We start from the raw sequence: 24,582 nt of genomic DNA on the forward strand, positions 1-24,582 counted from the left end.
GATTCAAGACTTATCTGGAAACAGCCAAAAACAGTCACCAAGCCAAGGTCGCCAAGTGTACAGATTCATCCTAGGGACTTTTTACAACCTTTATAAAAGAACATGGTGTAAGGTGTACTGTACAAACACATTATCTGCTTATTAGGGACAATCGGTATAGGAATTCAGTGTATCTCCAGACACAGCATAATAAAATTGATTAACGTTATTTTACTTAATGAAGATTTGTGGTGTTAACGTACAAGATAAAGAAAAGAAAATCTGCAAAAGACACTTTTTATTATCAAAAACTTTATTTATCAAACAAAAAGAATGCACCATTGAAATAACATTTCTATATAAAAATGGACCATTGGACTGTTCTACAGTGCATTACAAAACCAGCAATTGTATACAACGTGATGGGTAGAAACCCCCATGGGCTTTTACTCTGTCCCCCCCTCTCTTTACATGGAAAAATGTTCTTCATATTTCAATGACTACTCTAATTTGGTTAACAAGGCTAAAATTGGACAAGTTAAGGATGAAGTCAACATACACATAAGAATTCTTTTTTTCTCTTGCATTTTCATAAGTCTGACAGAATCAACATGAATGTGTAGAAAACAATCTGTAATGCATTTGCCAATGTTTCTCCACATTTGCCTTCAAATTATTTGGGTGAAATTCTGTCATTAAAGGGATAGTTCACCCAAAAAATGAAAATTCTCTCCACATTTACTCACCCTCATGCCATCCCAGTTGAGCCTGACCAGTACCTGGATGGGAGACCTCCTGGGGAAAACTAAGGTTGGTGCTGGAAGAGGTATTAGGGAGGCCAGCAGGGGGTGCTCACCCTGCAGTCTGTATAGGTCCTAATGCCCCAGTATAGTGACGGGGACACTATACTGTAAAAAAGCGCTGTCCTTTGGATGAGACGTTAAACCGAGGTCCTGACTGTCTGTGGTCATTAAACATCCTAGAGCACTCCTTGTAAGAGTAGGCGTATAACCATGGTGTCCTGGCCAAATTCCCACCATTGGCCCTTATCTATCATGGCCTCCTAATAATCCCCATCCCTGAATTGGCTACATCACTCTACTCTCTCCTCTCCACCAATAGTTGGTGTGGGGTGAGTGTACTGATGCACTATGTCTGGTGTTGCATCATCCAGGTGGATGCTGCACACTGGTGGTGGTTGAGGGGAGTCCCCCTATACTATGTAAAGCCACTGTGTGCCTAGAAAAGCGCTATATAAATGTAAGGAATTATTATTATTATTATTATTATTAAAACCGTCATTAAAGTAGTCCGTGTGACTCATGCACTATAATCAAAGACTTTCAAAGACATACGATAGCTTTGTGTGAGGAACAGCCCCAAATTTAAGTCGTTATGCACTGGTAATCGTCTCTCAAATCATATTTGAGTTTGTATTCAAATACTTTTATGACTTAAAAGAGTACTGGACTACGTTTATGATAATTTAATGGTGGTTGTTCGTCCATTTTTTGCGGTTGCACTATTGCTGTATGGAACGAGCTGAATAAAGATTCTTCTCCTTTTGTGTTTAATGGAAGAAAGTCCATCATTCGGGTTTGAAACAACATAAAGGTGAGTAAATGATGACAGAACTCTTCCCTAAAAGGAGAAATTTTAATTCTTCACAGTGAGAAAGACAAATGTAGGACTATGAAGCAAACGTACGAGTGTTTGTTCTGACAGACAAAATAATGTTGCCAGTGTTCTTCAAGTTCAGACGCTCCATTCTGGACAAAACCAAACGTGTCTCGTCCTGTTTGCCAGTAATGTCGTAATCCACACAACTGACATGATGCATAAAACCAAAGGTGTGTGTAATGATGCCGAAGCAAAAATAGTTCAGTTTCAACGTTCCGATCAGGACAGTTTCAAAAACACAGTGAGATTCCGGAGGCCGTTCCCAAAATTCCACAGTGGAATTCTCCATTTTTACTTTCCTAATGGGTTCAATAAAAGCTTTAGAATTAATTCATCACATCATCCTTATAAATTAATGTGAAAGGAACACTCTAAATCATATATATTAAATATATCAGTAAAAACGCGACGCCCACCCGCACCCAAGTCAATAATGTCACCAGCAATTGTTCTCTGGAACTGTACAGTAAAAAACAGCATATTTTCACGTGTTGCTACAGTGATTCATTTGTTCTCCATGGTAACACACACATACTGCTCGAGAAAAATATCAAATATAGGGACATGTCCATCTTCCTATAGTGGGAAAAACTGACCAAACACAGCCACTTCTCTCCTCTTTACCCTGCAACTGCGTTTGTTTTGTCACTTCTTTTTTGTCTTGCAGGTTTAGATATGTGGAATTAAGCAACATTTGTCACATGGCAAATAAATAAAGTGACTAAAAAGTAAGCAAAAAATATGTATATATACTGTACAGTATATAGGCACATCAAAATGTCTCTTTTTCTCTTCCACACAAAACAAAAAGGGTTTAAATGTGAACAGAAAAGGAAAAACAAGATTTCAACAAAGCAGCACGTCTCTCTGTTGAATTTATGATGTCGATATGACCGATCCATCAAACCCGAACTCTTCGTACACTCATCAGTAATTCACTCGTCCGCAGGCGAGCTTCACACCCTCTGATCGGTGCATTCCAGGAATCAGTATGTAACAAACCAGGCAAACGGTTTCAGCATCATTTGTTGATGTAAAAATACCATAGCGTTTCCGTAAAAAAGTGTCTTTTAGAAGTTTCACAACAAACAAACGAAATGTCAACAAACGAAATGGATAAAATAGGGATATCAACAACAAAATGGTTGAACTTATTTATTTCCATTCTTCCAAAACTCATCCAAAACTCAATGAACTAATGAAAGAGTAACGATGTAACTGTGTCTGAGACAAACCGATTTTTTCCACCGAAATATCCTCCCCAAGGAATGAATATACAATCCACAGAGTGAAATGTATTTTAAGGGATCGTGGCAGCAACTGATTGGCAAGACATGACTGGAGAGCTCTGTATTTTGGCAACTCAACAAGATATTTGGAAAGGTTCTGAGGCAGAGAAATGGATCCAGTTCTGTAACCATCATAGACGTTGAATTACTCCAATAGTCTAATTAGAGGTGCTTCCAACAGCAGATTCTTAAATTTGTACATTTGGATGGATCCACACGAAGCCAGGCGTGAAACCTGTGGAGAAACTGGAGTCAGCGAGGATTCGGGTTTGAGAGCGGACTTCAGTTTTTAGCGGGATGGAGATCACATAGGCTGAAGGGTGTGGTGGAAACCACCAACCCAAGAACATTTGTGAGGAGAAACAAGTTTAAAATTCCAGACAGTGTAAGAAAAGAGTCATTTTGTGGTGCTCCATTTGAGTCTGTTTGTCATTTTCCCTTCTTGTGTCCCGTTTCAGGTCTTCTGTGGATAAGCAGATGAAGGCCGGGCGAAAGGAACGTCAACACTAGACAGTCTGAGAGTTCCTGGTTTCAGGTGCTGGTTCCTCTGCACGGGTTCTGGACAAGTGTGTGTTAAAAAGCTGAACCTGTGATGGCGTTCAGCTGCTTCATCAAACCTTCTAGACTCGCCATCTGCTCGCTCAAATCATCCTGCTCATACACCTGCAGAAAAACAAGACAGGAACATCTCATTAGGCTTCATTTGAAGAACAAGTAATCTTTTAAAGGAAATGTTCCCCCAGTTTTGATATTTTTTGGAGCTTGACAGCTCTTGGTCACTGTATGCTTTCACATCTCTAAAAGAAAGTCATACGGGTTTGGAACAACATGAGGGTGAATAAATGATTTCATAATTTTCATTTTTGTCTGAACTGTTCCTTAAATTGTAGTTTATTTGTAGATTAGTTAGTAGGCTGATATCCAGAGAAAAGTTTTTTTTTTTTTTCACGGTTCAAAGCTGCCAGATTTTGAAAGCGCCTTTATGAACACATGCTTCAATGCTTGACCTTTAGATCTATCGGAAACAATTAGTATGGTTATTGCATCAATATCAAAGCGCTGTTATTGTTGTGCATTTATTGGTTATCTATGAATGTAATAGAGTGCTTTGAGCGCTGACTATCTATAACATTAGAGCTTTTCCACTCTTCTCCTGATGGAAACCTTCAGATATCCTTCTCTGAAACGCTCTCTGGCAGAAAGATCTATGAAACTATCAATCATGCATCTGTTGAAGGATCAACGGTCGACTGCATCAGTGCCATATATTCATATATCCTGTCATGAGCATGCCAATGCAGCACATAAAGACGGTTTACACGAGGACAAAGGCAGACAGACTGAGGAAAAGCACTATGAACAAATAACAAAAGATTTCAGGAGACTAAAACTCTGTTCACACTGGCAAATCCAACTCAAATACAGTTTCTACAGCTAAAACAAAAGCAAGAATTGGATTCTGAGTAGTAATTTAAGTCATTATTAGTGCTGCAGGATTATTATGGCATTATTATTATTATTTCCCTTGATACTGTAATGCACGGAGCATATGCATGCCACATTCTTTATGTCGGCTACAGATCCAAAAATAAACTGAGAACTTATTTATATTTTATACATCAGTAAATCAAGACAGTGTCTAAACGGTCAACTTCAAATTGCTTTGATTAGAGGTATTAAAAACAAAACCGTTTTGTATAAAATTAGACACAGAAATAAAGCAACGGACGTGTGTGTGATTGGTTAATACTCCACTGCTGCTGCAAAAAAGTTGTACATAAAAAATGTTTGTGCAACGGGAGTGACCTCAACGGAATGCAGTAATTGACACTTTCACGATTAGTTAATTAAATTAATTGTGCAGCCCTAGTTATTATTCACTGATAATCTTTCCCTCTGATGTGGCTCTCAATTTCCATTTTTCTGTCACATTTTTCAAACTTGCCACATTGCAATGCATCATGTGACACTCAAGAACCAATGCCATAGGCGTGCTGAGTGACTCCAGCCAGGTCTCCTAAGCAACCAAATTGGCCCGGTTGCTAGGGAGGGCAGAGTCACATGGGGTAACCTCCTCGTGGTTGCTATAATGTGGTACGTTCTCGGTTTGGGCGTGTGGTGAGTTGAGCGCGGACGCCGCGGTGGATGGCGTGAAGCCTCCACTTTTATTGTATGTTGAACAGCAGCATGTTCCCCAGAAGAAAATCTGGTACCGGTTCGGCACAACATGAGGGTGAATAAACTCAAAAAGCATTTTAGCCTATGTCTCCGTGGCAATGCGCTCAACAAGCCACGTGATAAGATGCACGGGTTGATGGTCTCAGATGTGGAGGCAACTGGGATTCATCCTCCGCCACCCGGATTGAGGCGAATCACTACGCGATCACGATGACTTAAAAGCACACTGGGAATTGGGCATTCCAAATTGGGAGTTAAAAAAAAATAAAAAAGAACCAATGCCATATGGAGACATTTTTTGATTTCAACACAAGTGCAAATGAGATTTCACAGTGCGGGCGAAGATTATCAGCGAATAAAGACTTCAAATTAGATCTGTTCCTCACGCACTGCTTCACGCAATGCTTCGCATGAGTCATATGGACTACTTCTGTGTCGCTTCCACTTTTATTGTATGTTGAACAGCAGCATGTTCCCCAGAAGAAAATCTGGTACCGGTTCGGCACAACATGAGGGCGAATAAACTCAAAAAGCATTTTAGCCTATTTCTACAATTGACTATGCATTTCAATTTCATAACAAAAAGTAATCAATTTAATATATGTATTTTGTAACTAAATTCAATTGGTTTATTTAATTTTATTTGTTAAAGATTACTCAATTTAATTTGATGCAATTTAGTTATGAAATTCAAATATGTATATACTGTAAATCTTAAAATAATTTAGTCTAAATTGTGACAGAATTTGTTGTAGTATTTATATTTTTGAATATGTTGATGAAAGTGTGAGTGACAGAGAGAGAAATAGTGAAGTGTGTGCTTATGTCAGTTTATTTGTTTATTTCTTCTCTCTGACTCTCTCTCTTCATCCTTATAAACGATTAAATCTTCCAGGTGAAACCAAATCACTACTGTAAACTTTCACAGCATCATTGTTAGCGTGACATCAATAATGCTTTGTGCATTATTAACAACTTCAACCATTCATGATAAAAAATGGTAAGTTTGCCACAAATGTAGTTTTTGAAGCTCAGATGCATCAATAATTATTTCGAAAGGAGGAAAACAAGGAAAATTGTTGCTTGATGTTTCAAGGAAATGATTCTCAGAAGTGCAATTCCGTTTTGAGTCAAGTCAGATTTATTTGTACATGAAATTATGATATTACAGAAAATGAATGAATATAATGCCAATATTAGTTATTTATGTTTAGAACTATTAGTGGTTAAAATGAGTAAACTAAGTAAGTGTTGTGGGTCAGTGGTTAAACAAAATGATTTTGTATGAACTAAGTTTTAGTGAACTATATGTCCTTGAAGTCATCACAAATGAACTGAGGAAATACATGTAGATGCACTGTCCTTTGATTTTGGCCGATGATGGCTTTTGTTAGTGGTTAATTCATTTTCTATGTACTTCATTTTTTTAAGAGAGTGTTTTCTGTCCTTTGACTAAGTTGATAGAGGTACCATTCAGTGAGGAGTATCAAAGTCCGGCTGGAAGATTATGGCAGGTGGTTTTGGTGAACTCCATCCTGAGACCATGCTTCAGACAGAGGCTCATGAAGAATCCCATGTTTTTGAGTTTGCAACAATTCATCCTCTGTGAAGTCCGTCTTAGTAGACTGAAGTGAAGTCAGAATTCTGATCCGTATATTTTTACATCGAACGTCTGAGTTATGATGAAGGAGGGCGGCTCTCTGAGTCAGTGTGGGATTGTGTGTGTTGCAGGTTTAGGTTACTTACACTTGATGGGTCGTCTGATTTCTGCCCCTCCTCACCAGTCTCAGGGGCGGTCGGTACAGAGACGGGCAGTAATGGTGACCTGGCCTTCCCAGCCTGCCCCAGTGATGCGGTCTTCATCTGCGGTTTGGGTAAACTGCCACCTGTGAGCAGAGAGACACACGTGTGTCATTACAAACCACCAACACACTGACAGAACAACTAACATCTGATATATCTGTAGATTATCTCTTCGATTAATCAGATAAATAGGGCAAGCTGATAAACTTATGAATTATGCTTTACATTGTGTGTGAAAAAGGTAAAAACAAAAACAACAACAACAAAAATCCAGAAAGCTTTTCACATTATCACAACAAAACAAAAATTAATTGAAATTTGTTGTCGACTTTTACCCCCCCACATTATTATGTTGGCTTGACAAAGCTAACATACTGTTTTTGTTGCCCTATTAACAGCAGTGTTCATTTTTAGTTTTTTATTTTAGTCATAATTTTTGTCTTTTGATGAAAATGTCCATATTGACATTTAGTCAATATTTCGTCATGTCATTTTCATTCATTTGAATACATTTTTCTAGACTTTCATAGCATGTAAATTTAGTTGACAACAGAATGCCAAAAAAAAAACAGACCAAATTTGAACCAAATATTCAAAAAAAAAATTAAATGTACAGTACATTTATATATTTAAACATGTATAAAACATGATTTATCAACATAAACAAAATGAGAAATCTGTCTGGAACAGGGACTAAAAATGGTTCAAGGAATGAAAACCGAAAATGAACGAAATGTTTAGCAGAACGTAACCGAAAACTGGAACAAAGTCATTTTCGATTGTTCCGGAGTAAAAACTTGGCAGAGGCTATTTACACTAAGTGTAAAAAGCAACAAAAAGCATGTTCTTTGCACTAAGTGCAAATAGCGTTAGATACTATTACACCCCTGTCTCCCCGCCCCCTCCTCCCCAGACACGAAGCTCACGCGGGTTGCCAGGTTGAGGACACGCAACAGGAACGAGCAAACTGACAATAACAAGCGATGAGCCTTACACTGTAAGTTGATCAGCTAATGTATACGTTTGCAATGTTTTAATTGTTTGCAATTATAAACCAGCTCATGTGGATTTTTTATAACTCTGTCAATGTTAGCTAGATGTATTGCTGGCTTCCATGGCTGCAGTGTGCTGGGTTTGCCCGCTAACTTGTTTCAAATCTGGCAACCCGGGGTGTCCAAATACTGTTGGGAAATGGGCAGTGGGCGGGATCACACAGGCCAAAACACAAACAGAAATTCCGTCCCGGAACGGACATTTCAAAGTAGAATATACTGACTGTAGCATTGTTTTCGGAGAAGCCAGTATTTCAGCTAAGCATGCTTCCTAAATCTCTAATAACATATGATAATTTTATGCTTTAGTACAGTAAATATATTACGTATTGCACCTTTAACATAAGTAGTATTATAGGAAATATTAAGAGTGGAAACATGGGAAAAAGTATGATATGGCAGGATTCGTACCCAGACTGCCAGCATAACTATGCATCCACACAAGGTCTTAACACTCTGAGCAACTACATCGACAGGTGAAGATGCACTTTGTCGTAAACTTGTAATCACTCCGTTCTCCTTTCTCTTAACCCATTAACACTTTAACCTGTTCAAAGTCTTTGCCCCCATTGTGAAAAATTCAAATATGCCTGCCTTCATTTGACCAGCAGTTTACCCCTAAGAAATTTGTTATAGCTATCTTCAGCTTGGTCTCAGCAAAGGTGGGCGGAGTTTGTGTAAATAGGCTTTGCCAACAAGATGGGCTGTTTCCACTCTGTATTTTTAAATGCTGGTAGGCGGTTATAACCGGTTAATTTTGTTCGATTATTTTTTTCATGAAACCACAGGCCAAAAGGTTTATCACAGTAAATTTTTGTAACTACGCCACTTCATGTTGCCTGAAAAAATGAAACGTGTGCTTTAATTCTGAAGTAAACTGCTGCAACACATATTTCTTTGCCTAATCGCCCGTTGTGGATGTCACATTCGGTGAATGAAGAACTTTTTAAAAACTATGTATAATAACTACATATACATGCACAGTTAATCCAGATACAATGAAATATTATTAGAGGTAAAAAGTACTTTTCTCAGTTGATAGGATGCATTAATACAGATTTGATGCTGCCAGGTTTTGACTAAGAAATAGATCTGTAATTAAAATGATACTTAAACTTTTAATTAGCAGTATGCTTGTTATGATCTCTATTGTGATAAATCGCAAATGTTTTGTTTATTTTAAGGCAAGTGGCTTATTTTGAGCTTGTTTTTCCAGACCATGTTGCTTGCTTCTCTTGTGAGATCTGGCAACACTACAATTAGTATTTCACCCACCCCTTAGCACAGAGTACTTTATTAACCGTTTTATTAAACTGGTCTAACTGGTAACCTTTTGGAAAGGAGGCTGCTGAACATTTGAACCAGAACGAAAAAATACAGTTTTTGCTCAGAACGAACTGAAATGAAAAACATTTCATTTTTATTCCCTGGTCTGGAACACCTGAGCTCCAGAATAGCATACAGTAGAATAACTATAATATACTATAATGAAGAACAGTATTAGCTACTTTTAAGAAGTTACAGTGTTGTGAATTCTTCAGAGACTATTTGATATTGCGTTATGTGTATTGTGTTTTTCGTCAGTGCAAGTTATGCATTCTGACTAGCGTGCAACTTCAGTTCACCTTTGTATTCATTTACTGTCTGTGTAGCCGTAAGTTGTAATATAATGTTTACACTATGTTTTGGATATAGCTTATTAATCTCATATATAGGATGTGTTTGAATGATGTTATTAACCTGTTTATGAAGTGGGGAAATTCACAACATACTATGAATGTATTATCTTAATAAATTCTTTCTAGATTTCTAGAAAGGAATAATAACATTCTCAGTGCATTGTAAATATCTTGCGTTATGTTCTTATTAAAAATTGTTTGTTTATAGTCATAATGCATCTTTTTCATCTGGTCCTTTTTATCGTTGATAAAAAAAATATAAAAAAAACATTTCCATCAGTGCTTTTGTTGACGAGATTTATTCTGATTCACAATCTCCACAGTTTTCAGTCAAATTAATGTGTATAACATACCGTGTATATTACATCAGATAAATACACTTAATGTTACTCTTCAATCCAGCTCACGTAAGAATATTATCTATACCGTTTATGAGAATAATTTGCTAAAAACTGCGCCGTTTCACTGCAATCATCCATTCGTTCCTATGGGGAGTTCTGCTGAGCTTGTCAGTGCGAGCGACCGTAACCAAGGGGGGCAGAGCTTAACAAATGGGCAATTCTCTTCAGAGTCCAGATCCTCATCCAGAGCTTCACTGGCCCAACTCCAGACAGGAGTGAGATTGGTCATCTGGCGGGAGGTGAAATGGACAGATGGATGGGCTGATGGCGTCCGCGCTCATCCGCGAGCGTTCCCTCTGAAGACGTGATGGTATGAGTGTGCGCAGGACTGACAGACTGTGATGGTGGATGCAGACAACACGCTTCCAGAACTGATCACATCTTCCATCTTAATGAGACGCTGAGCATCGGCAGCATCATTTAACAGTGGAAATTGGCAGCACCTGTTCCAGGAGTGAAAGTGGAGCTCAAAACTCCTTCAGTGCGGCTCTTATACAAGCAGATCACCAACACAACGGCTATGTGCCAAACCTAGTGAGCTGCCTTGCTGTCTACTGTCTACATAGGAAGCAGTCTTTTAAGGCAGCATCCTAAGTGTCTCTGTATCATAGAAATAGTGCACGAGAAACCCTTAAGAAACAGTTATCCAATAGAGCACAACAGTCTGTTTCTGGTTTTATAGCTGTAAAAAACAAATTAACATATAATATCAGCAGTCGGGTTTGCCTATGCACTGTTTGACATCTCAGACATTGTGTGTGTGTGTGTGTGTGTGTGTGTGTGTTTGACAAGCGCTTATGTAAACAGACTTGGCTGCGTGCATCGGATATCGTGCTCAATCAGCATGTTTTCACTGTGAGTATACAAGTTTTAAACTGTTATCGTGGTGCTTTTGTGATAGTTTGGATAGTCTTTTCAGAAAACAAACGTATTATATGCCCGACAAGACTGTTTGAGTTGTTGTTTGTGTGAAAGAAAATCACATCTGCACCTAATCAGCAGACGTGACTGCGTGCATGGGAAGATCGTGTTTAGATATGATGGCTGTGCATATACAAGCTGTGAACTGCTATCGTGGTACTTTGGTGACAATTTGTCTGTTTGTTACATAAAATAAACATATTATGTGCTTGAAAAGACTCTTTGAGTAGCTGTTTGTTTGATGAATGACAACCGCTACTAATGTAAACAAATGACAGCACGCATCGGAGAAAGATCATGCATCGAATATCACATATGTGTGATGATACTCTGCGTGGCCCAGTTATTAACCATATGAAAGGGTTAAATCAATGTAATGTTGTCATTCACCTTGGAGCTGGTTGCTGTTGTTCATGGCTTTTCAACATTTTATGAAATCCCTATGGAAAAAATGAATGAGAAAAATACTTCTGGAACCAAAACGGCTGAAAAGTGGACAGGCACTGTTGCACTCTATAGAGTTTGACATTAGCATGTTGCTAAACTAAAGAAGCAATATGCTAATAATCATAAAAAATACATTACACACACAAATATTGGGTAAAATAAGATACAAAAAAATTACTGATATTTTTTTGTGAATCACAAATATAATAAAAATTTCTCTCACTTCGTCCGCATTCTGGGATAGCATTCTCCATGAAGGACACATTCAAAGTGCCTTAAAATTTGGCCTAAATAAGGTATCTTAGAGGGCAGCATATTCTTACATAACTTTATGATTCCTACCTTGAAACAGCCTTTAGAAGTGCATTTATGCAACCTTAAAATGCTGTCTAGGTAGCCAGCTCACTAAGTTTTATACATAGCCATCATTCATACCACATACAGATAACATTCCCTGTTAACTCAGGAAAATAGCGACAGTCCGAGGTGCTTGTTAGCATTTTCAAGATGCAAACTGCTCAACGTTTTTCTAATATGGACTTTCATTCAACTGTAAAGCAATTTATGAGTGGTGTATGTGCTGCTACTTGTACCTGCTGACTCGTAAAAGCTCACTTTTTATCACTTAACTGCACTTTCAATTTTGTAAGAGTAATACACATATCCAAGTTGATCAGCACTTTGCTAATTTGAACGCTAAACACGTTAGCACCATGCTAATAATGAACTCCCGTGTATATAAAATATTTTAAAACAGCGTGAGGTGGTTTGCTAGTCTTAAACTGGGTTAAGATGGTCTCCAAAAACATCAGACCAGACCATCCAAACCAGCTTGGTCAGGCTGGTAGACGTGCTAACCACCTAGAAATGAGTGTTAAGTGCTATTATCGCTGTCATTTAGCTTCTCCACACTTCACCGATCCTGACCGAACGGCAGATGATTAGCGCTTATTAACTTCCACCAGAGCCGCTAGCTGACTGATTAGCCAGCGCAGCACCACAGCTCGTCTCTCCAGATGTAAATCAAACTTACAGCACAAACACACACTAAGACACTCCAGAAAAAATTGCCTTCTAATTTCTCAAACGATATTGATGTTACTTCGATAGCAATCCATAAGCTTTTATTATTTCAGCACACTGTTAGGGGAAATCTTATTATACCTCTCAAGAAAACGTTCGTGTCATATTTCACCCAAAATAAATACAAAAAGATTGTGTAATGAGGAAATTAACCTAGTGCGAGTCCTCATGCTAGTACTCACTTTGTGTTTTGTGTTTGCAATAAGCTATGCATTATTTAATTTAATTTAAACCGACTGATCTCAGTTCAGAAGATTCTGTGCTGTCACTAAAGGGTTAAACTTTTGATGCACGAATTCATGTGACAAAATAACATAGCACTGATCTCAGTGAAGTTTGTCTTTGGGAGATATGCCAACAAAACTACATCTGGTAAAAACTGCATTAACTTTTTACACTGAAACCTGTTTGTATCACAGACTAAAGTCTCTGGTTTCATCCAATATGGCATTTTGAAAATTCCAGCGATTTATCGCAAAACGGCACACTGATACGTGGGCAATAAGCCTTAATTTGCTTAAAAATCCTATATTCAGGGGGCGTGGGTAGCTCAGTGGTAAAAGACGCTGGCTACCACTACTGGAGTTTGCTAGTTCGAAAACAGGGCATGCTGAGTGACTACAGCCAGGTCTCCTAGGCAACCAAATTGACCCGGTTGTTAGGGAGGATAGAGTCACATGAGGTAACCTCCTCGTGACCACCATAATGTGGTTCGTTCTCTGTGGGGCATGTGGTGAGTTGAGACTGGATGCCGCGGTGGATGGCGTGAAGCCTCCACGCACACTATGTCTCTGTGGCAACACGCTCAACAAGCCACGTGATAAGATGCGCGGGTTGACGGTTCCAGACGCAGAGGCAACTGGGATTCGTCCTCTGTCACCCGGATTGAAGCGAATCACTACGCGACCACGAGGACTTAGAGCGCATTGGGAATTGGGCATTCCAAATTGGGGAGAAAAAAGAGGAAAAAATTCACTGTGCATTATCACAATTGAGTATCTATGGGTACATCCAAAAGCTGATAAATGTTGCTTTCAGAGGCTGCATACAGAGCAGGGTTTCCGTTATACGGTAATTACAGGTTTTTGACTGTTAAAATACTGTATCCTAATGTCCGACAAACTCAAACATTGTCGGACACAATGTCCGGTAAAAATATTAGCATGATGTGTCAGCAAACCCTTTAGTTGATGCCAAAAATGTACAGTGTGACGCCATGCAATGATAACAGCGCTTCGCAGTCACGGAAGTTTAAACTTTCCCGAATTTGCATTGTCCTAATCCATGACAACAGTGCGTTGTATCCTGCTCACTGGCAAAATCAGCCTACGTTATTCTCGTCTTGCGTGCCCGCAGTGAAGATTCCCACTTCAGAATCAAATTAAAACCTTGCGTTTAGGGCTGTCATTATCGATTATTTTGGTAATCGAATAATCTAACAATTATTCTGACGATTAATCGAGTAATCAGAAAAATTATTTAATAACTCAGATTGCATAAAGTTTTCCAGGTGAAGTCACGTTTGGCTAAAATTAATTAATTAACCTAAGTTTTGATGTATTTTATGATTGAAAAACAACAACGAAACAATTGTGCAAACAATATCTAAATACAGACACCCAAAGCAGATCTATAATATAAAAAGATGTATTTTCAAGCTGACAGAGATTGGCTTCTCCAGGTGTGCCCAACTTTTTAAATGCAAGATCTACTTTTTTTCTTTAACAAGTTCAACATTTTAGTTTAGGACTCAGATATGGGGAAAACAGGCCATGGAAATAAAATATTTGATCTTTTCAGAAACAATGTCTGCTTACCAATCTTGTTTATTGAGGTTAAACTATTTTATAGAGATATAAAACTGTCACTTGCATGCAAAATGGAATTAAATACTCACAGTATTCACATGAGATAGATTTTTTCACACTTGCATTGAGCTGCAGCAGTTGCGGGCATTGTTGCACATGCTACATGCAGATTGCAAAAGCTTGTTGCATGCCATGTACTGTGTAAATTGCCCTTAAGCATCTGGACATTCAGTTCCTTACTGAGTAAAAACTTAATAATTTCACATGCCGAGATAGACATTTCTCCCTCAGGTAGCCCAAAGTTTTATATTGTGGCTTTAACAGCAGACTCATGTTGAGCTTTGACAGACAGCATACAGACAGATCTGCGGTTTTATTCAGTGAAAAAGATCTCTGGAATCCCACATTGAGTTTTACCTGTAATAATGGCCATAAACTATAAAATATTTATCTGAAGTGGGGCATTGCGATCGATTTTTTAAAGAATAATCACAAAATCTAATTTACAGCGAGACATCCTTATTGTTGAGTCCTGATTATAGCCATGATAATCACAATTGAGAGTAATGACAATAATCAAAACCCCCAAAAGAACAACTGTATACAAATATAAATATGTTTTTGTCTTTTTAATGCTGGGGTGAAATGTGATGTGGACATGTTTTCATGAGATCCATACTCTATCATTGCCCATCGGTCAACACCTCGCTCTCTCATCGTCCTTCTATCTTTACATTCTGATAAATTGGCATCTCTCACAGGAGTGTGTGTGTGTTTTATAATATGTCATAAATGTTTATTTACACTAATTTACAATAATGAACTAGAAAACACCCTATTTTACATAACTGAATCAAAATATAGTAATAAACAGCAGCAAATAACGAAATATTTCGATTAAAAAAAAGAAGGCAAAGTCTCTTTAAAGGGATAGTTCACCCAAAAAAACTCATTATTTACTCACCGTCAGGATATCCCAGGTGTGTATGACTTTCTTTCTTCAGTAGAAAACATTTGAGTAAAAATCGAAAAATATCTCAGCTCAGAAGGTCCTTAAAGTGCAAGTGGATGGTGATCAGACTTTTGAAGCTCCAAAAATCACAGACACTCAGCATAAACGTCATCCATACGACTCCAGTGGTTTAATTAATGTCTTCTAAAGTGTTACGATTGCTTTTGGTGCGAAAAATATCAATATATAAGTACTTTTTAACTATAATCCAACAATTCACGAGAGGGCTAAGTTCACGCGGTCTCTCGTGTGATGTTTTCAAGTTGCCATGGAAACAGAGGTAATCTCACGTTCTCTTCTCGGTTGAGACATCCAAGATGAGCACACAAATGCACCATTGTGAGTAAAGAAACAGATAAATACAGATCTAAACCATCTGTACAGCGTTCCTCCTCCTCACTTGTAAAGAGCGCTGCTCTTCCGGGTGTGTCGCACGTGCGTCCGTTCTTGCGTGTTTCAAATGCCAATGTAATTACGTCACGTGCGTACCGCTGCCTACCGGAAGCATGATTTAGAGTTTAAAAAAGCACTTACATATTGATCTTTTTCACACCAAAAGTGATTGTGTTGCTTTAGAAGACATACATTTAACCGCTGGAGGTGAATGGACGACGTTTACGCTGACTGTCTGTGATTTTTGGACTTTCAAATGAGAAATCGCCATTCACTTGCATTTCAAGGGCCTACTGAGTTGAGAAATTGTTCTATTTTTCTTCAAAAGTTTTCTGGTGAAGAAAAAGTCATACACACCTGAGATATCATGAGGGTGAGTAAATAATGAGAGAATTTTCATTTTTGGGTGAACTATGCGCAAGGCTTAAGTGAATCAGTGCATCATTTATGCAAACTAGTTCATTTACATGAACTGACTCACTAAATGATTCAGATTTCCCAGAGCTACATGAGAGCAAGAGAGGATGGTTCAGGTGAGTGTGTTTGATTGCTCACTCAGCTCCATTGCTGCGTTCGCAATACAGTGTGACAAATGAAGTGTTTTGTGATGCTACAGCGCTACACGCTAGAAAATATAGCTTGATACTGGACAAGCTACAGCTACACTACTGTGAAAATAGCTGAACTACTGTCACGCTACTGAAAGATGTAGTTAAGTTAGTAAATAGTGTCGCTACTTTTAGTTAACTACTGTACTCCCTAACACCGCATACTACTATGTGTGCATTATATATTTACTGTGCATAAATTTTTACACAGAATTTGATTTAAAATACTACATAATGGTTTTTATTTCTGAGAGAATAACACTGGCACAGAGATATTGTCATGCTGGAACAGGAAGGAGCCTCTACAAACTGTTGACACAAAATTGGAACACACAATTCTCTAAAATATCACTTTATGCTGTAGTATTAAGATATGTCCTCGAAGAAATGATGGAAATAACCAAACCTGTCAATTCAAAGAAAGTGTCCACATACTTTTGGCCATGTAGTGTGAGATTACAGTGTCAAATCTAAACTCTTCACTGTCTGGCTTCTCTTTCAAGATGAAAAAGTCTCATCTGAGCGATTCTCTAGACAGCTGTTGATTGGCATACAGTCTGATAGATTGATCTTTCTTTCTCTTGGGAAAAATGGAGATGTCTGTAAATGTTGCTTTAAAAGCTCGATTGACTCCTCTGGAATAAACAGGAACAAAGACGAAAAGAGTTTGAAGCTAGTGGACAGGAAATAAAACCCCTGGACACACAAATGTCAAGTTCCCATTTCATGTCCGTTTGTCTGTCTGTCTGTCTGTCTGTCTGTCTGTCTGTCTATCCATCCATCCATCCATCCACCCACCAACGCATCCACCCATCCATCTATCTACGACCTCTTAGTGAGAGTACCTGAACCTACAGCAGAAATCTCATTATCAGATACACATGGTTCATTTTCTAGAGTTATATTGGGTGTCTCTGGGAAATCATGGATCTCTGTGAGAACACATTAATGAAATCCCCTGGAATTTTTCATTTGCACTGACTGCAGCAGTTGAAGTGTCTAAAAATATAGCCCTTGTAGAATATCTGAGAGGAGAAAGTGCCCATCCAAAGTCTATTCTCATTCGTAATGGAAAACATCTCAAGTGTGTGTGTGTGTGTATGTGTGTGTGTGTGTGTGTGTGAGGGGTTAGAACTCTACAGCCCCAAAATGGTTTCAGCAAAAGCAATTAAATCATAACTGCAAGGAAATAAGCATTTGTGCTTCTGTCTGAGTTTATATCTGTGTTGTAGTTCTGCAGTGGATGAACTGCCGATGAAAGTGGCACTTGCAGTGCAGACCACACATCTCTCTAGTGGGAGAAATTGGCAGAACTCCTCTGAGGAACAACAAGCCCTGGAAAGTCTGTGTGTGAGAACACTGCCAGACGTTATTATGTCTGAAATCAATTATAATCACCAACGGCAACACATACAAATACATACATAGTATAGCAAAAAACAAAAATAACAATAATAATAATAATAATAATAATAAAATCTAAACACTCTTAAGATTAATTTTACAAAATTGTGTCAGATAACATGAATGTACCATATACATATACTCAAGAAAATGTGAGTGGTGCTTGCGGTGGCTAAACCTGCAGCTCAAATTTATCTTAAATTACGTTTATTTTTCTTACCCCATTGGCAAATGTTTTTTTGTCACATTTTTAGCCTAAATCTAATAAAAAGTTTGAGGTTCATTGTGATAAATCACTAGTTCTCTTTGTGAAGGAGGAAGCGGGAACTGGGTAAACAATTGAATGTTTATCGAGAGTTTATTTTTCTCACACTTTTCAGTGTTAACATAAAGCTTTGCTTTTCAGCATAATAAAACACACACATCCAGACTGCTGCGTGCGTCTCTCTCTCTCCCCTCCGGTGGCCTGGATTGCCCTTTTATCCCTCTCCAATCTCACTGCAAACACAAAACAGCTGTTTTCCCACAGGTGTCAATCCTTACTCTTCTGTCAGGCCGGGGAGCCATCCGGCTAACTGTCACTTACTCCCCCTGCATTTCTGGAGAGGAATCCGCAACAGCCATCTGTGCTCCCGGCCTTTGGACCACATCAAACTTAAAAGGCTGGAGAGCTAGATACCAACAGGTTATCCATGCATTGGTATCCTTCATGCGATGGAGCCAGCAGAGGGGGCTGTAGTCTGAACAGAGGCTAAAAGCACGTCCCAACAGATGGTACCGGAGTGTGAGGAGCACCTACATGATGGCCAAATGTTCCTTCTCGATGGTGCTGTACTTAGTCTCTCTCAGTGAGAGCTTGCGACTAATGTACAGCATGGGACACTCCTCCCCCTCCACCATCTGGGATAGTACTGCTCCCAACCCCCTGTCTGATGCATCCATCTGCAAGATAACAGGGAGAGAGAAATCAGGAGAATGCAATAATGGCACAACGCAGAGTGCAACTTTCACTTGCATGAAAGCCTGCTGACATGGCTACATCCATTGGACCAGATCTGGTGCCCCCTTTTTAGTAAGATCAATCAGCAGGCACAATAATTAGGCACAAACCTATGATAATAGCCAGCCAGCCCCAGTAACTTTTTCACCTCCTTTTTGGTCTTAGGTCTCGGGCAGGCTGCATTCGCTGTGGTCTTATCAATTTGGGGTCGCAGCTGTCCATGACCCAAGTGGAAACACAGATACCGTACTTCCACCCATCCAATTGAACACTTCTTAGGGTTTGCCATGAGTCCTGCCCGTCTCAATGACTTCAGGACAGCCCTCAGATGCTGCAGGTGCCACTGCGAGTCATTACTGTAGATAATGATATCGTCCAGATAGGCAGCGGTGTAAGCGGTGTCCAGTCTGAGGATTCTGTCCATGAGCCGCTGGAACGTGCCGGGGCCCCAAACAAACCGAAAGGGTGACAATTTGGTGTAAGCCAAACGGTTTGGAAAACGCTGTCATTTCACAGGACATGGGAGTAAAGAGGACCTGCCAATATCCCTTTTGTCAAATCCAGTGTCGAATAAAAGCGATCTGCACCTAACCGATCAAACAGTTCATCAATCCGAGGCATTGGGTACCCAACAAATTTAGACACAGCACTGACTTTACCATAATCCACAAAGAACCGGACCGAGTCGTCACTCTTCAGAACCAGCACCACCGGGCTGATTCTTCTATTACCCCCATATCTAGCATGGCCTGTAATTCTTCCCGAAAAACTTTTTTTTGTGTTCAGGTAATTGTTAGGGACGATTGCGTACCACTACCCCTATGGTTGTTTCGATATGGTACTCTATGAGATTCGTATGACCGGGAAGAGGCGAGAACACGTCTGAGAATTCTCCTTTCAACCTGGCAACCTCTGTGACTTGTGATGGTGAGAGGTGATCTCCACAACTGACCGGGGTGACTTGATCAGTGGCTTTTAAGTTCACCTCCGGTCTGAGCTCCTCTCTGCCTCTCTCCATGGTTTTAGGAGATTAAGGTGGTAAATCTGACATGCTCTGCCTCTATCTGTTCATTTAACCTCATAATCAATTTCTCCGACTCACCGTGTCTCCTCAAAGGGCCCTTGCCACTTGGCGAGTAATTTAGAGCTTGATGTGGGGAGTAATACAAGGACTTTTTCTCTCTGTGCAAATTCCCGTAGCCAAGTACCCCTATAATACAGCTGGCTTTGACGTTCTTGAGCCTGGAGCAAATTCTCCTGTGTTAACTGTCCCAGTGTGTGGAGTTTTGCTTTCAGGTCAAGAACATATTGAATTTCACTTTTGCTGTTTGAAGGTCCCTCCTCCCAATTTTCCCATAGCACGTTGAGCATGCCGCGTGGTCGATGCCCATATAATAATTAGAATGGGGAGAACCCCATGGAGGCTTGCAGGACCTTTCGTACAGCAAATAATAGGGGCTCAAGCCACATTTCGAGTGTCTTCGTGCACGAACTTAGAAATCATATTCTTTAGTGTCTGATTAAATAGTTCATCAAAGCCATCCGTTTGGGGGTGGTAAATCTATTTAATCCCTAATAATTCGTACAGTTTGCGTAGTGTACGTGACATAAACATCGTGCCCTGATCAGTGAGGATTTGTTTCAGAATCCCCACTCGGTAGATTATTCTGAAGAGTGCCTCCACAACACTACATGCTGAGATGTTGCGCAGTGGCACTGCTTCTGGATATCGCATTGCGTAGTCCACCAGAACCAACACAAAGCGATGCCCATGTGGCATCCGCTCTAATGGCCCGACAAGGTCCATGCCAATTCTTTCGAAGGGGACCTCGATCAATGGAAGGGGGCGCAATGGAACTTTTGGGGTGGCCACGGGATTCACCAACTGACATTCACGGCATGCCACACACCACCTGCGAACATCCCCGCGAATGCCTGGCCAATAGAAACGGGCCATCAGACAGCCTAGTGTTTTTCCCTGCCCTAAGTGACCCTCCATTGGATTATAATGAGCCGTCTAGAATAACATTTCCCAATGGCTCTTCAGTACTAACAATTGGGTTGTATCCTTCTTTGTCTGAGCATCCTGCGTCACTCGATACAACCGATCCTTAATAACTGAAAAATACGGATATGCGAGTGCAACGTATGGTTGAAGGCATTGACCATCAGTCACTTTCACTTGATTAAAGGCATGCCTAAGGATCTCGTCTGCTCCAGAGGGAAATCCCTAGCAGAGAATCCTCTAAGGGCTGGGGAAGCCAATACTTCCCTCTCCCTTACGTCATCCTGACTTGGAGCTGACGTAGATGGCCCTGGCTCCACCTCCGCAGCCAGCAAGTCACACACCACACACCAATACACTTTGCTGCAGGACCCATCCACACACATTCTGCTTAATAAGGTAGTAAATGCCAGCCAATTCGTTCCCAAGATTCATGGATGGGTGAGACAGAAATTAACTGCAGCCTTGACAGTATGTTTATGTCCCCAAAATTGAATAGTGGCCATCACTACAGGGTTATTTGGGATATCCCCATGTACACACCTTACCTTCACCCACCAGATTGTATCCAAAGCCTCGGATTGAACCAAGCTTTGGTGAATGGGGGTTTGATTACAACCTGAATCCACCAAGGCTTGATATGTACCCCCCTTAATACTCACAAGTATCCGGGAGCGGCCTGTGGTGCGTCGGGGACCCGGACCAATGTCTCCACCTTCATGGTGGGGCATCAGGCCTGGAAATGCCCCGGTTCCCCGCAGCTCCAGTAGACCAGCCCAGACTTCACGCCCTCACCCGCGGCAGTGGATTCACCAGCCTCTGGGGGACAATGGAGAGGGTTAGGGGAAACTGGCGGGATGAACGTCCCACAGGAACGGGGAACCGGGTTTGGGGTAGGAATTCCCAGATTCTGGGGAACAGGATGAGGGGAAAGGGAAGGGAAGAGAGAGAGGGAGAGAGAGAGAGAGAGAGAGAGAGAGTGAGAGAGAAGAAGAAGAGGGCTCGCCGGCACATGAATACACCGCCATATGGTCCTCAGCCAGCTGGACCACTCCATCCAGCAACACCTGTTGGTGGCACTGGACCCACACCGCTGTCCCTTTCGGTAGCCGGGCCATGAACTGCTTCAGTATCACCAGATCGAGTATCTCCTTGGCGTCGCGATCTTCAGCCAGCAGTCGCCTTCGGCAGGTGTCACAGAGCTGTCGAGCAAATGCGAATGGGCAGCCGAGCTCGCCGACCGTCAGAGAGTGGAAGTGTTGGCGTTGTTGCTATGGGCTTCGGCCAAACCGTTGCAGGATGGCTTTCTTCAGATAATCATACACCAGGAGGTTGGCCGCAGGAAGTTGTTGGGCCACGAGTTGGGCTTCCCCGGACAACAGTGGCAGTAGGTGGACCACCCACTGGGTGCTCGGCCACTTCCAGGCTTTGGCCATCTGCTCCAAGAGCTCTATAAAATCCTCCGGGTCATCCTGAGGTCCCATCTTGGTCAGGGTGACATGCGGCACGGCCATGGGTGGGACTGGGGTCATGGCTGAAGACCCCTCCTGGTGTACCAAGCTCTGTAACACCTGCCAGTCCTCCGCTTGAGCCTGGAAGAGCGCCTGGGACCGTTTATCCTGTTCCATACACAGCTCAAGCAGAGATTGATGTTGGGCTTGGTGGATGCTGGCGAGGGTCTTGAACACTTCGGCAAGTGGCGAAAACTCCATGATGGCGTTTTCTTCCTCCTAATCTCGGGTTTTGGCACCACTGTGATAAATCACTAGTTCTCTTCGTGAAGGAACTGGGTAAACAATCGAACGCAAGTTTATTTTTCTCACACTTTTCAGTGTTAACATAAAGCTTTGCTTTTCAGCATAACACAACACACACAACCACACTGCTGCATGCGTCTCTCTCTCTGCCCTCCGGTGGTCTGGATTGCCCTTTTATCCCTCTCCACTCTCACTGCAAACACAAACAGCTGTTAGAGGTGATTTCCCACAGGTGTCAATCCTTACTGTTTTGTCTCACCCGGCCTCGCTCTCTGCAAATGTCGCTTGGCCATGCCCCCATCACCATATTCATGCTTATAAAAAAATGCCAATAAAGTAAGAAAATTAAACTTAATTAAATATTTATTCTCAACATATCTTTAGAAAAAAGAAAACAAATTGTATCATCTCACACAATTTTACTTAGGTAAATTTATCTTGTTTAAAGTAAGTTTAGATATTTTGGAAACACTTTACAACACTGTTCTATTCGTTAACATAGTAAATGCATTAAAAGTCATGAACTGACAGTGAACAATGACTTTTTAGACCATTTATTAATCTTTATTAGTAAATTAACAAAAATCATTTTGTTTATTGTTAGTTCATGTTAGTAATGTAAACATAACTAATAACTAACATTAAAATATAACTGTTGATGTAAAACATTTATTAGTATACTTGCTGAAATGAACATTAGCCAGTGCTGCGTCTGAAAATCCTTTACTATACAGTATGCCAAAAACAGTATGCCAATGGAGGAGTATGTCCGAATCCACAGTATTCATGAAGCAGTAAGTGAGTAATACCAAGATGACCTACTATTACCGGTGAGATTCTGAAGTACGGATCGACTGGACACTTAAACAATCCCATAATCCCTCGGGAGCAGAGGTGACGTCACGTTCAAAACGCTGGATTTAAAGGAACGGCGGAGAACCGCGAGTTGGACGGCACTTCTCAACTGTAAGTGCTACATAAGCCAGGATAATTGTTCCCTGTACTTAAATGGTGCTTGTTTAACAAAACCAGTGCAGATCATTTTCGCGGTTGATGTTCTTACATCATATGCGGGTCACAGGTCAATGCCCATGTCCCAGATGAAGTATGTTCGAAATCTATTCATACTACATACCAAAAAGAATGTACTGTTTTGGCGGCAGATAAGAGCTTCCCTCAACAAATACAGCACATACTCTGACAGTACGTGGTTTCGGACACAGCACCGGATTAATAAATGCTGTAAAAGCAATGTTCATAGTTAGGTCATGTTAACTAATGTAGATAACTTATGTTAACAAATACAATCTTTGTTTGCACATAAACACACACACAGTTGACAATTCGCTCTCTACATGTTGGGCAAGTGTGATTTCTGAGATAGACTGACAAAAGACTCCAAACTCACTATTACTCACTTTCACTATCTTTTAGTTTTACCCTCTGGCTACAGACATCAAACCCAAAGAGATTGTCAGTGGTGCCTCGCCTCTCTGTTTCTCATTCACACATCAAACAACAATGCAGATACTTTCTGACTCCACACAGCGGCCCTGCAGCGCTTCAATCAGCTATTTACATTTCACAACAATGTATTTACAATATTCACTAGTGGTCATCCAATATGGGTGTTCTGAAGCGCCTCACATCGGTGTATAATTAATTTGGACAAAAACAAAAACAAAAAACAAAAGGAGTCAGTTTGTGTTTTGCCAGCGTTGAACACACACCAAGAAAAAAGTTATTTCAGTTTTTCAGGGAATAACGACTCCTCACACAAATTCATCAGCACACACAATTATATGGACTATTTTTATGATGCTTTTTTTGCCATTGTATGGAAAAATGCAGCCAGGGCATTCTGCAAAATATCTTCTTTTGTGGGGGCCTGGGTAGCGCAGTGGAAAAAGACGCTGGCTACCACCCCTGGAGTTTGCTAGTTCACTAGTTCGAATCCAGGGCGTGCTGAGTGACTCCAGCCAGGTCTCCTAAGCAACCAAATTGGCCCAGTTGCTAGGGAGGGTAGAGTCACATGGGGTAACCTCCTCGTGGTCACTATAATGTGGTTTGTTCTCGGTGGGGC

General features: G+C 40.5%; 1 protein-coding gene across 2 annotated transcripts in view; it reads right to left on the reverse strand.

Moving 5' to 3' along the window:
- Nucleotides 1-239: 239 nt before the first annotated feature.
- LOC127439993 (netrin receptor DCC-like) overlaps nt 240-24,582 on the reverse strand; it is a 330,771-nt gene continuing 306,428 nt past the window's right edge. Inside the window, exons 28-29 of one of the 2 annotated variants that reach the window (XM_051696333.1) lie at nt 6,873-7,012; nt 240-3,611 (exon numbers count right to left, since the gene is read on the reverse strand). In XM_051696333.1, the coding sequence (XP_051552293.1) occupies nt 3,522-3,611; nt 6,873-7,012 (230 nt within the window). In that variant the 3' untranslated portion in view covers nt 240-3,521. The remainder of the gene's footprint in view (nt 3,612-6,872; nt 7,013-24,582) is intronic. The other variant, XM_051696334.1, reaches the window with a different exon arrangement.

The sequence above is a fragment of the Myxocyprinus asiaticus genome, chromosome 4 (genome assembly GCF_019703515.2).
Source record: "Myxocyprinus asiaticus isolate MX2 ecotype Aquarium Trade chromosome 4, UBuf_Myxa_2, whole genome shotgun sequence".
NCBI lineage: Eukaryota > Metazoa > Chordata > Actinopteri > Cypriniformes > Catostomidae > Myxocyprinus > Myxocyprinus asiaticus.